This window comes from Oncorhynchus kisutch, linkage group LG29, assembly GCF_002021735.2.
Source record: "Oncorhynchus kisutch isolate 150728-3 linkage group LG29, Okis_V2, whole genome shotgun sequence".
Taxonomy (NCBI): domain Eukaryota; kingdom Metazoa; phylum Chordata; class Actinopteri; order Salmoniformes; family Salmonidae; genus Oncorhynchus; species Oncorhynchus kisutch.
In genome coordinates this window covers 35,191,535-35,204,306 of record NC_034202.2, presented here as the reverse complement: position 1 = coordinate 35,204,306, position 12,772 = coordinate 35,191,535, and the positions used below count along the sequence as shown (strand labels likewise).

The 12,772-nt window shown below is 41.8% G+C and overlaps 1 protein-coding gene across 3 annotated transcripts in view; it reads right to left on the bottom strand.

Moving 5' to 3' along the window:
- LOC109878718 (collagen alpha-1(XXIII) chain) overlaps positions 1–12,772 on the bottom strand; it is a 115,651-nt gene that overhangs the window by 21,844 nt on the left and 81,035 nt on the right. For all 3 annotated transcript variants that reach the window (XM_031808827.1, XM_031808829.1, XM_031808828.1), the window contains exons 4-9: positions 7,220–7,227; positions 5,731–5,757; positions 4,292–4,318; positions 4,070–4,096; positions 2,357–2,383; positions 2,115–2,141 (exon numbers count right to left, since the gene is read on the bottom strand). In XM_031808827.1, the coding sequence (XP_031664687.1) occupies positions 2,115–2,141; positions 2,357–2,383; positions 4,070–4,096; positions 4,292–4,318; positions 5,731–5,757; positions 7,220–7,227 (143 nt within the window). The remainder of the gene's footprint in view (positions 1–2,114; positions 2,142–2,356; positions 2,384–4,069; positions 4,097–4,291; positions 4,319–5,730; positions 5,758–7,219; positions 7,228–12,772) is intronic.

Genomic DNA, 12,772 nt, shown 5'->3' with positions numbered 1-12,772 from the left:
GGTCAGTGATCATTTATAAACCTGTTTGGGTCAGTGATCATTTATAAACCTGTTTGGGTCAGTGATCATTTATAACCTGTTTGGGTCAGTGATCATTTATAAACCTGTTTGGGTCAGTGATCATTTATAAACCTGTTTGGGTCAGTGATCATTTATAAACCTGTTTGGGTCAGTGATCATTTATAAACCTGTTTGGGTCAGTGATCATTTATAAACCTGTTTGGGTCAGTGATCATTTATAAACCTGTTTGGGTCAGTGATCAGTTATAAACCTGTTTGGGTCAGTGATCATTTATAAACCTGTTTGGGTCAGTGATCATTTATAAACCTGTTTGGGTCAGTGATCAGTTATAAACCTGTTTGGGTCAGTGATCATTTATAAACCTGTTTGGGTCAGTGATCATTTATAAACCTGTTTGGGTCAGTGATCATTTATAAACCTGTTTGGGTCAGTGATCATTTATAAACCTGTTTGGGTCAGTGATCATTTATAAACCTGTTTGGGTCAGTGATCAGTTATAAACCTGTTTGGGTCAGTGATCATTTATAAACCTGTTTGGGTCAGTGATCATTTATAAACCTGTTTGGGTCAGTGATCATTTATAAACCTGTTTGGGTCAGTGATCATTTATAAACCTGTTTGGGTCAGTGATCATTTATAAACCTGTTTGGGTCAGTGATCATTTATAAACCTGTTTGGGTCAGTGATAATTTATAGTGGCTCTCTATTTACCCTCAGTATGCATTCTGTTCACCTTTCTAAAGAATTCTGTTGAAATATGAACACAGAAATATGTTGAACTCTTATTATAGTCGTGATTTGAAGCAATTACAATCATGGTCTTGAATTGGACATTTCTGTTCTCGGTCTTGACTTGGTCTCTGACCCCTCGCCCCCCTCCCGGTTCCGGCCTTGACTCGGTCCCCCTGTCCCCCCGTCTTCGGTCTTGGATCGGTCTCTTTAGAGGGTCTTTCGAACACATCATTGCATCTGCCTCAACAACACAATATAAAAATGAACTGATGTGTAAAGTATGTTAATAGCTAAGAGTAACTGATGGTAAACTAATTGCTTCTTAATAGAGATATATGAACATGACTAACCGCGGTGCTACTTGCCTTGACCCCGGCAGAGAGGACAACAGTAAGGAGCCCAACAGTAAGGAGCCCAGTGTCCGATGGGTCAGTCATCCACATGTGCTCTAACGCTGGGCTCTGCCAGATGTGTACACTGCTCCAAGAGCTTTAATTCACATCCAAGGCCAGGAGAGGCAACACAACACAGGCCCAAACAGCTGCTACAGTATAGTACAATTCCAGTGACATACTCCTGCCAAGCTGCTGTTAACTGGGACATTTTCACATTCACACCCTTATTTCTTCACAGTCAGAGAGTTCAGATTCGCGGGATATTGCAAAGATAACTCAGGCAATGAATTAAATAGACAGACAGTCTAAGGCAGATGCTACAGTAAGACTTGATGCTAAAGTAAGTGTGTGTGTGTGGGGGGGAGGGGTAACAGTCAAGTGAATCTATGTGTAATATACTCAGGCATTTTATCAATCAAAACAGGTTGCCAGGTTACCAAGATACATCAAAGACAACAGCCTGAGCAGAGAGATGTGAAGCTGCTCTCTTTTTGTTTCTCAGAGTACACATAGTTTTGTTGACTATATGAATCCAAAAGGGCATTCTTGCAGTGCCAGAAAAACATGGGTTTCTTTTTGGTCTCATCACAGACAGCTGGTAATCGGGTCTTTCTTTAGAGATCTAGACTTATGTGCACAGTGAACAGCAGAATGTATTTTAGTTGGGGCTTAAATACAATAACAGGGCAATAGTAATTTAACAGGCCAGACCAGGGCACCTGTTTCTAATAGAAGTGTGTTGGGTTGTGGGTTACAGGGAATTCAGTAGGGTTGCCTGATGGGGCTATATATATAGCAAATGAAACATGATTTTCTTCAGGATTCCTGATTTGACATGGTCCATATCTCTCCCTGTGGTGGGAGGCTAAAACTGTAGACTAAAACAATGGATGAGGGTATGAGGAGCTGGTAAAATGAGTTCTGGTGGTATTTGAATGATATTATGACATATTTAACTCTCTCACCCTGGGCCCCATATCTCCTTGGTCTCCCTAGAAAAAAACAGGACAATTAGAAAATGTTACATCAAATAGGAAGTGATCCGATAACTATCAGATAGGAACACTACGGGGATCACGGTATACCACAGGTATCAAAGGTAGAAAGCAAGTTACTATCACGCTTCCAAAATTTCTTTGCATTTCATGTTTCAAATTGTATCATAACTGAATGAATTGTACAATAGAAAAGGAGTGTTTTCTCATACCTTTTCTCCTTTTGGCCCAGACAGTCCCTGACGACAGAGGAGAAAAACGAAACATGATCATGAACAAGGAAATACTGGACTATAACGATCTCTGACACATCTCATTCCTTCCAAGATATTCACAGCGATTCTTTTCACTTTCCATGCAGATACCCCCCCTAAAAAAGTCATGCCTTGTATCTCTGACAGGGATCAGGGTTGTGTGGGTTTGAGCAACACAGCTTTTGTTCACTAATTAACTCTCTGTGTCTCTTACAACGGCTGGAGGACATATTATGAGTTTAGGCCTCGAGTGCATTACACTCTACAATTAATTCTGTGATGTCTTCTTTGAGTGTGTTTAGATTGAATGGGCTTTGTGAATGAATGGACACAGGCGGTTTATAATCAACACACAGTTTGAGTTTCGATCTGTAGTTTCTATCCGTATATATATATTATACTGGTGTTGGAGCGTTGGGCTGCTGCATGTTCCTACACTGTAGAATAACAGGAGCCTCAAAGCCCAGACCGTCTCCACACGCAAGGCAACATCTTTACACAGGTCTTGCAACCATTTCCTCTGTATATAGTACACATCATTGAGTAATTACATGTGGGGATGGATGCCATATAATATGATGGTGTGTTTCTGTGGTCTGTGCCCATCAAAAGTAATTGCACATTTTTAATGAGGTACAGGGATAGTGTTGAAAAGCCAAGGCCTTCGGAACTATTTAATGAATCAGATCATCTTCTAAGAAAATGGTACTTTAAATAAACTCTGGCTAAATTATAAGTAGCCTCTATTTCACTTTCCAAACTGTCTAAACAGTTGACCAATAAGAAATGGCTTTTTAAAGAGGCTCACTTCAGTCAAGACACACCCCATTTATCCCCTTGGATATAAACACAGGTCTGGCTTCAGGGCTGGCTTCAGGGCTGGCTTCAGGGAAGCCTTTAGGGCTGGCTTCAGGGCTGGCTTCAGGGCTGGCTTCAGGGCTGGCTTCAGGGAAGCCTTTAGGGCTGCCTTCAGGGCTGTCTTTAGGGAAGCCTTCAGGGCTGGCTTCAGGGAAGCCTTTAGGGCTGGCTTCAGGGCTGGCTTCAGGGCTGGCTTCAGGGAAGCCTTCAGGGCTGGCTTCAGGGCTGGCTTCAGGGAAGCCTTCAGGGCTGGCTTCAGGGCTGGCTTCAGGGAAGCCTTCAGGGCTGGCTTCAGGGCTGGCTTCAGGGAAGCCTTCAGGGCTGGCTTCAGGGCTGGCTTCAGGGAAGCCTTCAGGGCTGGCTTCAGGGCTGGCTTCAGGGCTGGCTTCAGGGAAGCCTTCAGGGCTGGCTTCAGGGCTGGCTTCAGGGAAGCCTTCAAAGCTGACTTCAGGGAAGCCTTCAGGGCTGGCTTCAGGGAAGCCTTCAGGGCTGGCTTCAGGGCTGGCTTCAGGGAAGCCTTCAAAGCTGACTTCAGGGAAGCCTTCAGGGAAGCCTTCAGGGAAGCCTTCAAAGCTGACTTCAGGGAAGCCTTCAGGGCTGACTTTGGAGACTCATATAGCACACAGAAGAATGGATACACTATATATTCCATTTACCATGCTCTACCAACTGAGCCCTACTAATGAGCTGACAGGTAGAGAACACTGGAGTTCAGAGCTGAAAAAGGTCAGCTCTGCTACATCACATGTCCACATCTGGTGTTTGATCATCCAAAACGTGGAGTTAAAGAGAGATTTAGATCATCATACATACCTGGCTTCCCATAGGACCAGGACCACCCTGTATATGGAAGACAATGTTTCATTCACAAAATGATCACATCACAAGTCGTTCATGACAAGAGTAGAACACATACAATGTTTATGGTAATTAAATAAACACATCGTTAATTAGAGACGTATTGTATGAAGTAGACTGTGAGCTGAATATCAACATCGTTATCACAACATTAGCATGATGAAGAAGGCTACTTACAGGCTTCCCATCCATCCCAAGTGGGCCCTAGAATACAACAACATGGATAGAGGATACATATTATGTTTAAGATGAACACAGTTGTGTACAGTACATTCATGTTTTGGTAGCAAAAATATCATATCAATTGGGTGCACTGCTGGCCAAATTATTTAGCAGGCCATAGACAAACATAGGTAAAAACTCCAGTCGGTCTAGAGTTCACATGTTCACTGTATAGCAAAGTCATTATGTAGGTCGCTGTCCAGTGCTGCACAAGTGCTGAAATGCTCTTGAACTCTGTCCAAAGAACTATCATAATATTCCACAGCCATTGAAGTGAAAAAGACAGATGAATGAAGCAAGGAGTCAAAACAAAAGAGACATACATCAACTGTTCTGTGAATACTGTGGGGGGACCTGTGAGTCCAACTGGGCCCACATGTGGTTCTGTCCTGAACACAGAATTTGGGCTCACATCACTGTTATTATTGGAGCGACTTCACAGGCTAGTGCATTTCCCTGTTGATCCCAACTAAGCATGTGGGATGCCAACACACGCAACCCAATGCATCTGGACCTACTGCCAGAACAACTGGCTCAAACCTTTGTCTGAATAGAATGAACCATTTGATGTTCACCAAATGTGTGACTGCTTGAGACCACAACATAACACCTTTTAAGTTCCCGAGAGATGGATAAGTTGCAGCAGCATCATAAAAACATTGTTTCATTGAGGAGAAACTTGTGAAAGATGCAGTCAGTAGCCTTGTTTGAATTATTTATGTAGTACAAGATAGCTGTTCAGTAGATGGGGCTGTCTTATCCTCCTGATGTCCTGAAAAAGAATGTCCCCCTCTACGTCACAATGGGATTCGATAAACTATTAGCGTACGTTGCTATATTAAGTTGGCCGGGGGACACTATTTGGCATGACATGCCCTCTTATGGTTTTAAAATGAACTTAGCCTTAAGATGCTTTTGGGGAACCAGGCCGAGGAGAGGTGCAGGTGACACAATAGCTGAACCACTTAACTGGAGCAATGAGGGAAGATCACTATAGTCTAGGACTGTAGGTCATGAGGGAAGATCACTATAGTCTAGGACTGTAGGTTATGAGGGAAGATCACTATAGTCTAGGACTGGAGGTTATGAGGGAAGATCACTATAGTCTAGGACTGGAGGTTATGAGGGAAGATCACTATAGTCTAGGACTGGAGGTTATGAGGGAAGATCACTATAGTCTAGGACTGGAGGTTATGAGGGAAGACCACTATAGTCTAGGACTGGAGGTTATGAGGGAAGACCACTATAGTCTAGGACTGGAGGTTATGAGGGAAGACCACTATAGTCTAGGACTAGAGTTAATGGATGCCCATATTCTAGGGTAAATCGTGCTGGTTTAGAGTATTAGAATAATAGAGTGATTGCTCAGAAAAGAGATTAAGAGTGACATTTACCGGGTAACCATCCCGTCCAGGCGTGCCCTGTTAGGATTACACAGAGAAGAAAAGAGAACTAAAGGCCAGGATTAGGATTAAAATCAGGATGCTTTTAAACAATCATATTATGGCAGACTTTTCATTTTAATGCTGCAATTCTCAAATAGTATTGCCCTTGACACCTTGAGGTCAAAAACTACAGCAAATACACTTGAGATGAGCAGAGAATGATTATTTACCTGCTGTTGCCTCCCATGTGTCCATTCACTTACTTTATCTGAAGCACAGCCCACTAAGTTACTCATAAATCTACTAAAACCCCATTAACCATGGGTGGTACCTACTGGAGATCTGAAACATCTACTAAAACCCCATTAACCATGGGTGGAACGGTACCTACTGGAGATCTGAAACATCTACTAAAACCCCATTAACCATGGTGGAACGGTACCTACTGGAGATCCTGAAACATCTACTAAAACCCCATTAACCATGGTTTAACAGTACCTACTGGAGATCTGAAACATCTACTAAAACCCCATTAACCATGGTGGAACGGTACCTACTGGAGATCTGAAACATCTACTAAAACCCCATTAACCATGGTGGAACGGTACTTACTGGAGATCCTGAAACATCTACTAAAACCCCATTAACCATGGTGGAACGGTACTTACTGGAGATCCTGAAACATCTACTATACCCCATTAACCATGGTGGAACGGTACCTATTGGAGATCTGAAACATCTACTAAAACCCCATTAACCATGGTGGAACGGTACTTACTGGAGATCCTGAAACATCTACTAAAACCCCATTAACCATGGTGGAACGGTACCTACTGGAGATCTGAAACATCTACTAAAACCCCATTAACCATGGTTTAACAGTACCTACTGGAGATCTGAAACATCTACTAAAACCCCATTAACCATGGTGGAACGGTACCTACTGGAGATCTGAAACATCTACTAAAACCCCATTAACCATGGTGGAACGGTACTTACTGGAGATCCTGAAAAATCTACTAAAACCCCATTAACCATGGTGGAACGGTACTTACTGGAGATCCTGAAACATCTACTAAAACCCCATTAACCATGGTGGAACGGTACCTACTGGAGATCTGAAACATCTACTAAAACCCCATTAACCATGGTGGAACGGTACTTACTGGAGATCCTGAAACATCTACTAAAACCCCATTAACCATGGTGGAACGGTACTTACTGGAGATCCTGAAACATCTACTAAAACCCCATTAACCATGGTGGAACGGTACTTACTGGAGATCCTGAAACATCTACTATACCCCATTAACCATGGTGGAACGGTACTTACTGGAGATCCTGAAACATCTACTATACCCCATTAACCATGGTGGAACGGTACTTACTGGAGATCCTGAAACATCTACTATACCCCATTAACCATGGTGGAACGGTACTTACTGGAGATCCTGAAACATCTACTATACCCCATTAACCATGGTGGAACGGTACTTACTGGAGATCCTGAAACAGAAAACAGAAAAATACAGTTAGTGATGATGAAGTGTGATCAGTTTCACTCCAGTAACTTTCATGTTCTACCTCGGAGTTGGAATATAACTCAGTGGGAGGTTGATTATTAAAATGCACCCAACATGTTGATATGTCCTGTGTCACAACAAAAGGTACTGTACATACAGTACCAGTCAAAAGTTTGGACACACCTACGCACTCAAGGGTTTTTCTATATTTTAACTTTTTTCTACATATTTTTACTATTTTCTGTAGAATAATAGTAAACACATCAAAACTAAGAAATAACACATATGGAATCATGTAGTAAGTAAAAAAGTGTTAAACAAATCAAAATATATGTTATATTTTAGATTCTTCAAAGTAGCCACCCTCTGCCTTGATGACAGCTTTGCACACTCTTGGCATTCTTTCAACCAGCTTCACGAAGAATGCTTTTCCAACAGTCTTGAAGGAGTTCCCACATATGCTGAGCACTTGTTGGTTGCTTTTCCTTCACTCCGCGGTCCAACTCATCACAAATCATCTCAATTGAGTTGAGGTTTGGTGATTTTGGAGGCCAGGTCATCTGATGCAGCACTCCATCACTCTCCATCTTGGTCAAATAGCCCTTACACAGCCTGGAGGTGTGTTTTGGGTCATTGTCCTGTTGAAAAACAAATAGTCCCACTAACCAGATGGGATGGTGTATCGTGGCAGCATGCTGTGGTAGCCATGTTGGTTAAGTGTCCCTTGAATTCTAAATAAATCACAGACAATGTCACCAGCAAAGCACACCCACACCATCACACCTCCTCCTCCATGCTTCACGGTGGGAACCACACATGCGGATATCCTCTGAACCAAAAATCTAAAATTTGGACTCATCAGTCCATTGATCATGTTTCTTGGTCCAAACAAATATCTTCTTATTATTAGTGTCCTTTAGTAGTGGTTTCTTTGCAGCAATTCAATCATGAAGGCCTGATTCAAGCAGGCTCCTCTGAACAGTTGATGTTGAGATGTGTCTGTTACTTGAACTCTGTGAAGCATTTATTTGGGCTGCAATTTCTGAGGCTGGTAACTCTAATGAACTTATCCTCTGCAGCAGAGGTAATTCTGGGTCTTCCTTTCCTGTGGCGGTCCTCATGAGAGCCAGATTCATCATAGCGCTTGATGGTTTTTGCGACTGCACTTGAAGAAACTTTCAAAGTTCTTGAAATGTTCCGCATTGACGGACCTTTGTGTCTTAAAGTAATGATGGACTGTCGTTTCTCTTTGTTTATTTGAGCTGTTCTTGCCATAATATGGACTTTGTCATTTACCAAATAAGGCTATCTTCAGTATACCACCCCTACCTTGTCACAACACATCTGATTAAGAAGGAAAGAAATTCCACAAATTAACTTAACAGGCACACCTGTTAATTGAAATGCATTCCAGTTAACTACCTCATGAAGCTGGTTGAGAGAATGCAAAGAGTGTGCAAAGTGGCAAAGGGTGGCTACTTTGAAGTATCTCAAATATAAAATATATTTTTATTTGGTTACTGCATGATTCCATAAGTGTTATTTCATAGTTTTGATGTCATCGCTATTATTCTACATAAAATAATAAAAATAAAGAAAAACCCTTGAATGAGTAGGTGTGTCCAAACTTTTGACTGGTACTGTATACTCTTTATCAGTCGTTGCCATAACAAAACCCCAGTTCCCATGATGCTCTGTTTGTTCGGTTGTCATTGCAATCAAGAGACATGATGAGTTTGATTACAGAAGGCACTTTTCTGCCTTTGTTCTCTCCCTGTGTGTGTGCGCACGTGTGTATCTGTCCTGCATTACACGAAACAGACAAACATGTACACACACAAACAAACACACATACCACCCTGAGGATATCCAGGCCTATGTAATGTTTCCCTACTGATTAATCACAGAGACTGGTTGGGCAATGACAATCCCTCTCTCTGTTGTCACCCGTGTGGTCTGAATGCCAGCCTGCCAGGAGTCATACCCACTAGAAAAAGGCTGCTGTTCCAGCTATATGAGGACCAGAGATGGGGGTCAACTAGGGCTGCCAGGAATTGCCAGGGACCTCACAAAATAGTATTATCCTATCTTGGTGCTGATACGATATGTATTGCGATTCTCGTGATTCGCACGATTCTATATGTATTGCGATTCAATACTGTGATTTTATTGTGAACAAAAAAACTAAAAGTATGTCCTCCCAACTTCTAAAACCAAAGTTACGCTCCTGTGTATACCCAATGATTATTGAATAATATACATGATTAATGCCTCATGAGCTTAGTTCAACTGTCAACCCCATCAGAACCAACATGTTAGATTCTGTAAACAAACACTGCATAGCCTCAAAATGTGGTTAACTATAATTTTAATATCATGGTTGGTCAGTCCTTGCATCCAAAGCTACAGTGCCTTCGGAAAGTATTCAGACCCCTTGACGTTTTCCACATTGTGTTACATTACAGCCTTATTCTAAAATCTACACATAGTACCACATAATGACAAAGCAAAAAACACGTTTTTAGAAATGTTTGCTAATATATATATTTTTTTAAATCAAAAATGAAATGTTACATTTACATAAGTATTCAGACTCTTTACTCAGGACTTTGTTGAAGCACCTTTGGCAGCGATTACAGCATTGAGTCTTCTTGGGTATGACGCTAAAAGCTTGGCACACCTGTATTTGGGGAGTTTCTCCCATTCTTCTCTGCAGATCCTCAAGCTCTGTCAGGTTGGATAGGGAGTGTTGCTGCACAGCTATTTTCAGGTCTTTCCAGAGATGTTCGATCAGGTTCAAGTCCGGGCTCTGGCTGGGCCACTCAAGGACATTCAGAGACTAGTCCCGAAGCCACTCCTGCGTTGTCCTGTTGGAAGGTGAACCTTTGCTCCAGTCTGAGGACCTGAGCGCTCTGGAGCAGGTTTTCATCAAGGATCAGTACTTTGCTCCGTTCATCTTTGCCTTAATCCTGACAAGTCTCCCAGTTCCTGCCACTGAAAAACATCCCCAGAGCCTGTTAATGCCACCACCATACTTCACCATAGGGATGGTGCCAGGTTTCCTTCAGACGTGACACAAGAGTTCAATCTTTGGTTTCATCAGACCAGAGAATCTTGTTTCTTATGGTCTGAGAGTCTTTAGGTGCCTTTTGGCAAACTCCAAGCGGGCTGTCATGTGCCTTTTACCGAGGAGTGGCTTTCGTCTGGCCAATCTAACATAGAGGCCTGATTGGTGGAGAGTGCTGCAGAGATGGTTCTCCCATCTCCACAGAGGAACTCTAGAGCTCTGTCAGAGTGACCATCAGGTTCTTGGCCACCTCCCTAACCAATGCCCTTCTCCCCCGATTGCTCAGTTTGGTCGGGAGGCCAGATCTAGGAAGAGTCTTGGTGGTTCCAAACTTCTTCCATTTGAACAATGATGTAGGCCACTGTGTTCTTGATGGACTTTCAAAGCTGCAGAAATGTTTTGGTACCCTTCCCCAGATCTGTGCCTCAACACAATCCTGTCTCGGAGCTCTACGGACAATTCCTTCAACATCATGTCTTGGTTTTTGCTCTGACACGCACTTTCAACTGTGGGATCTTATATAGACAGGTGTGTGCCTTTCCAAATCATGTCCAATCAATTGAATTTACCACAGGTGGACTCCAATCAAGTTATAGAAACATCTCAAGGATGCACCTGAGCTCAATTTCAAAACTCATTGGAAAGGGTCTAAATACTAATGTAAATAAGGTATTTCTGCTTTTTATTTTAAATAAATGTTCTAAAATGTAGAAAAACCTGTTTTCGCTTTGTCATTATGGGGTGTATATTGTGTGTCGATAAAGTAAACCAAATAGTGAAAAAGTCAAGGGGTCTGAATACTTTCCGTAGGCACTGTATGTCTACGAATGTAAGAGTGGTTGAATTTCTCCATTCACAACCAGTGTTGTGAAACCCACAATGACTCAATAATCCATGCTTTCTGGGAAGGCTACAAAGTCCAAAAGTTATGGGCGGAGCTAGAAAGTTGACCTTCAAAAGCACTATAATGTAAACCCACTCCCAATCCGTCGGTCTGTATATATCAGGACATGAAACACGGGGTGCATTGTGATACCCAATGCGCCAGAAGACTCATCACTCATCCTGAAGAAAAAAAAACAATCTCAAAACCGTGGAAATCAATCAATCCGCCACCATCAACACAATGGAACCGAGAAAAACAAACTGGCACATGTTTTATTTTTACTCCGTTGTTTGTAAACAATGTAATTGTAAACAAACACTGTATAGCCTCAAAAAATATGGTTAAAACTAAACATTTGTATATGATGGATGGTCAGTCCTTGCACTCATAGCTCCAGCCCAAACCCTCAGTATTTGGTTTGAAATACAGATGACCCTTTTAAAATAGGAATAAATCAATTCAGTTTAACGGAAATCTATTGTGGATTGAATCAAATTAAGCTTTGTAGCGGTAACACTTGTTTTTTCACGGCTAAAGCTTTTTTCCTTTGTCTTCCTCAGTTAGCTCAAGCTTACACTCAGAGGCGTATAAGGGTTGAAAATGGCTTGGACACCGATAATATGCACCTAAATTGGAACGCAGTGGCTGTACAGCAACATGCTATAAAAGACGTCAGAGCTCAGAGAAAAAGTTGCCCCTGCAACTTTTGAATTTTTTGTTGTTGACTGAGTGAGGGAAATGATTTAAAGGACGATGAGGCTTTGAGGATTATATTAAATACCACTTTGATGTCATACAAGCAAGTTAAATGTGCACGTCACATTTCAATATCATAAAACTCACGTCATATACAGTTCAATATCTATGATCACTATGTTTGATGTACAGTTACAAGATGACATGGAGTCAAACCCTGTGTCATTAAGAACATATTTATCTATAGTGAAGGAAATTTGCTGTGGAACACGCACCTGAATGCATGCATGACCCTTTTCTATGCGGACCAAAATGACGTTCTGTTTCTCTGAATTGCCATGTGAAAGCGTAAACAACAACAGTAATTGTGTGAGTGCGGGGATGCAAGGCTGTGTTCCAAACAAAACAACCGCAAGTGTGCTTGCTCTAGTTCCTCAAGAGCACAGCTAGAAGAACTCAAAAAAAGCACTTGATAGTTGAAGACTCTTCTTTGAGTCATAAAAGTGCATTGAAATGACTTAGGAACTGTGCACACTTGGGAGAGGTGTGTGGCCACTTGGAGACACCAGTTAGTCTTCTCACTCAACACCTTGTCATTTGTTTGTCTTAAGGTGTACCTAACCCATATTCTCCAGGAATATTCTTACCATGTTACTGATTGTATCCACAGTGTTTACAGATTCCGTTATCAACAAATGCGGCAAAAAGTACAGTAAATGTAAAATGCACAAAAAATCTACAGTGTGATGTTTGGATTTGGTCATATGTGTCAAGGTTAACTGCCAGGTCTAATAACTTTTACATCATCTCCAAACTGTTTCCTTTCAATTGCTATCATGTTTATGCATAAACTTGTCATATTTCATTTGTAATAAACAT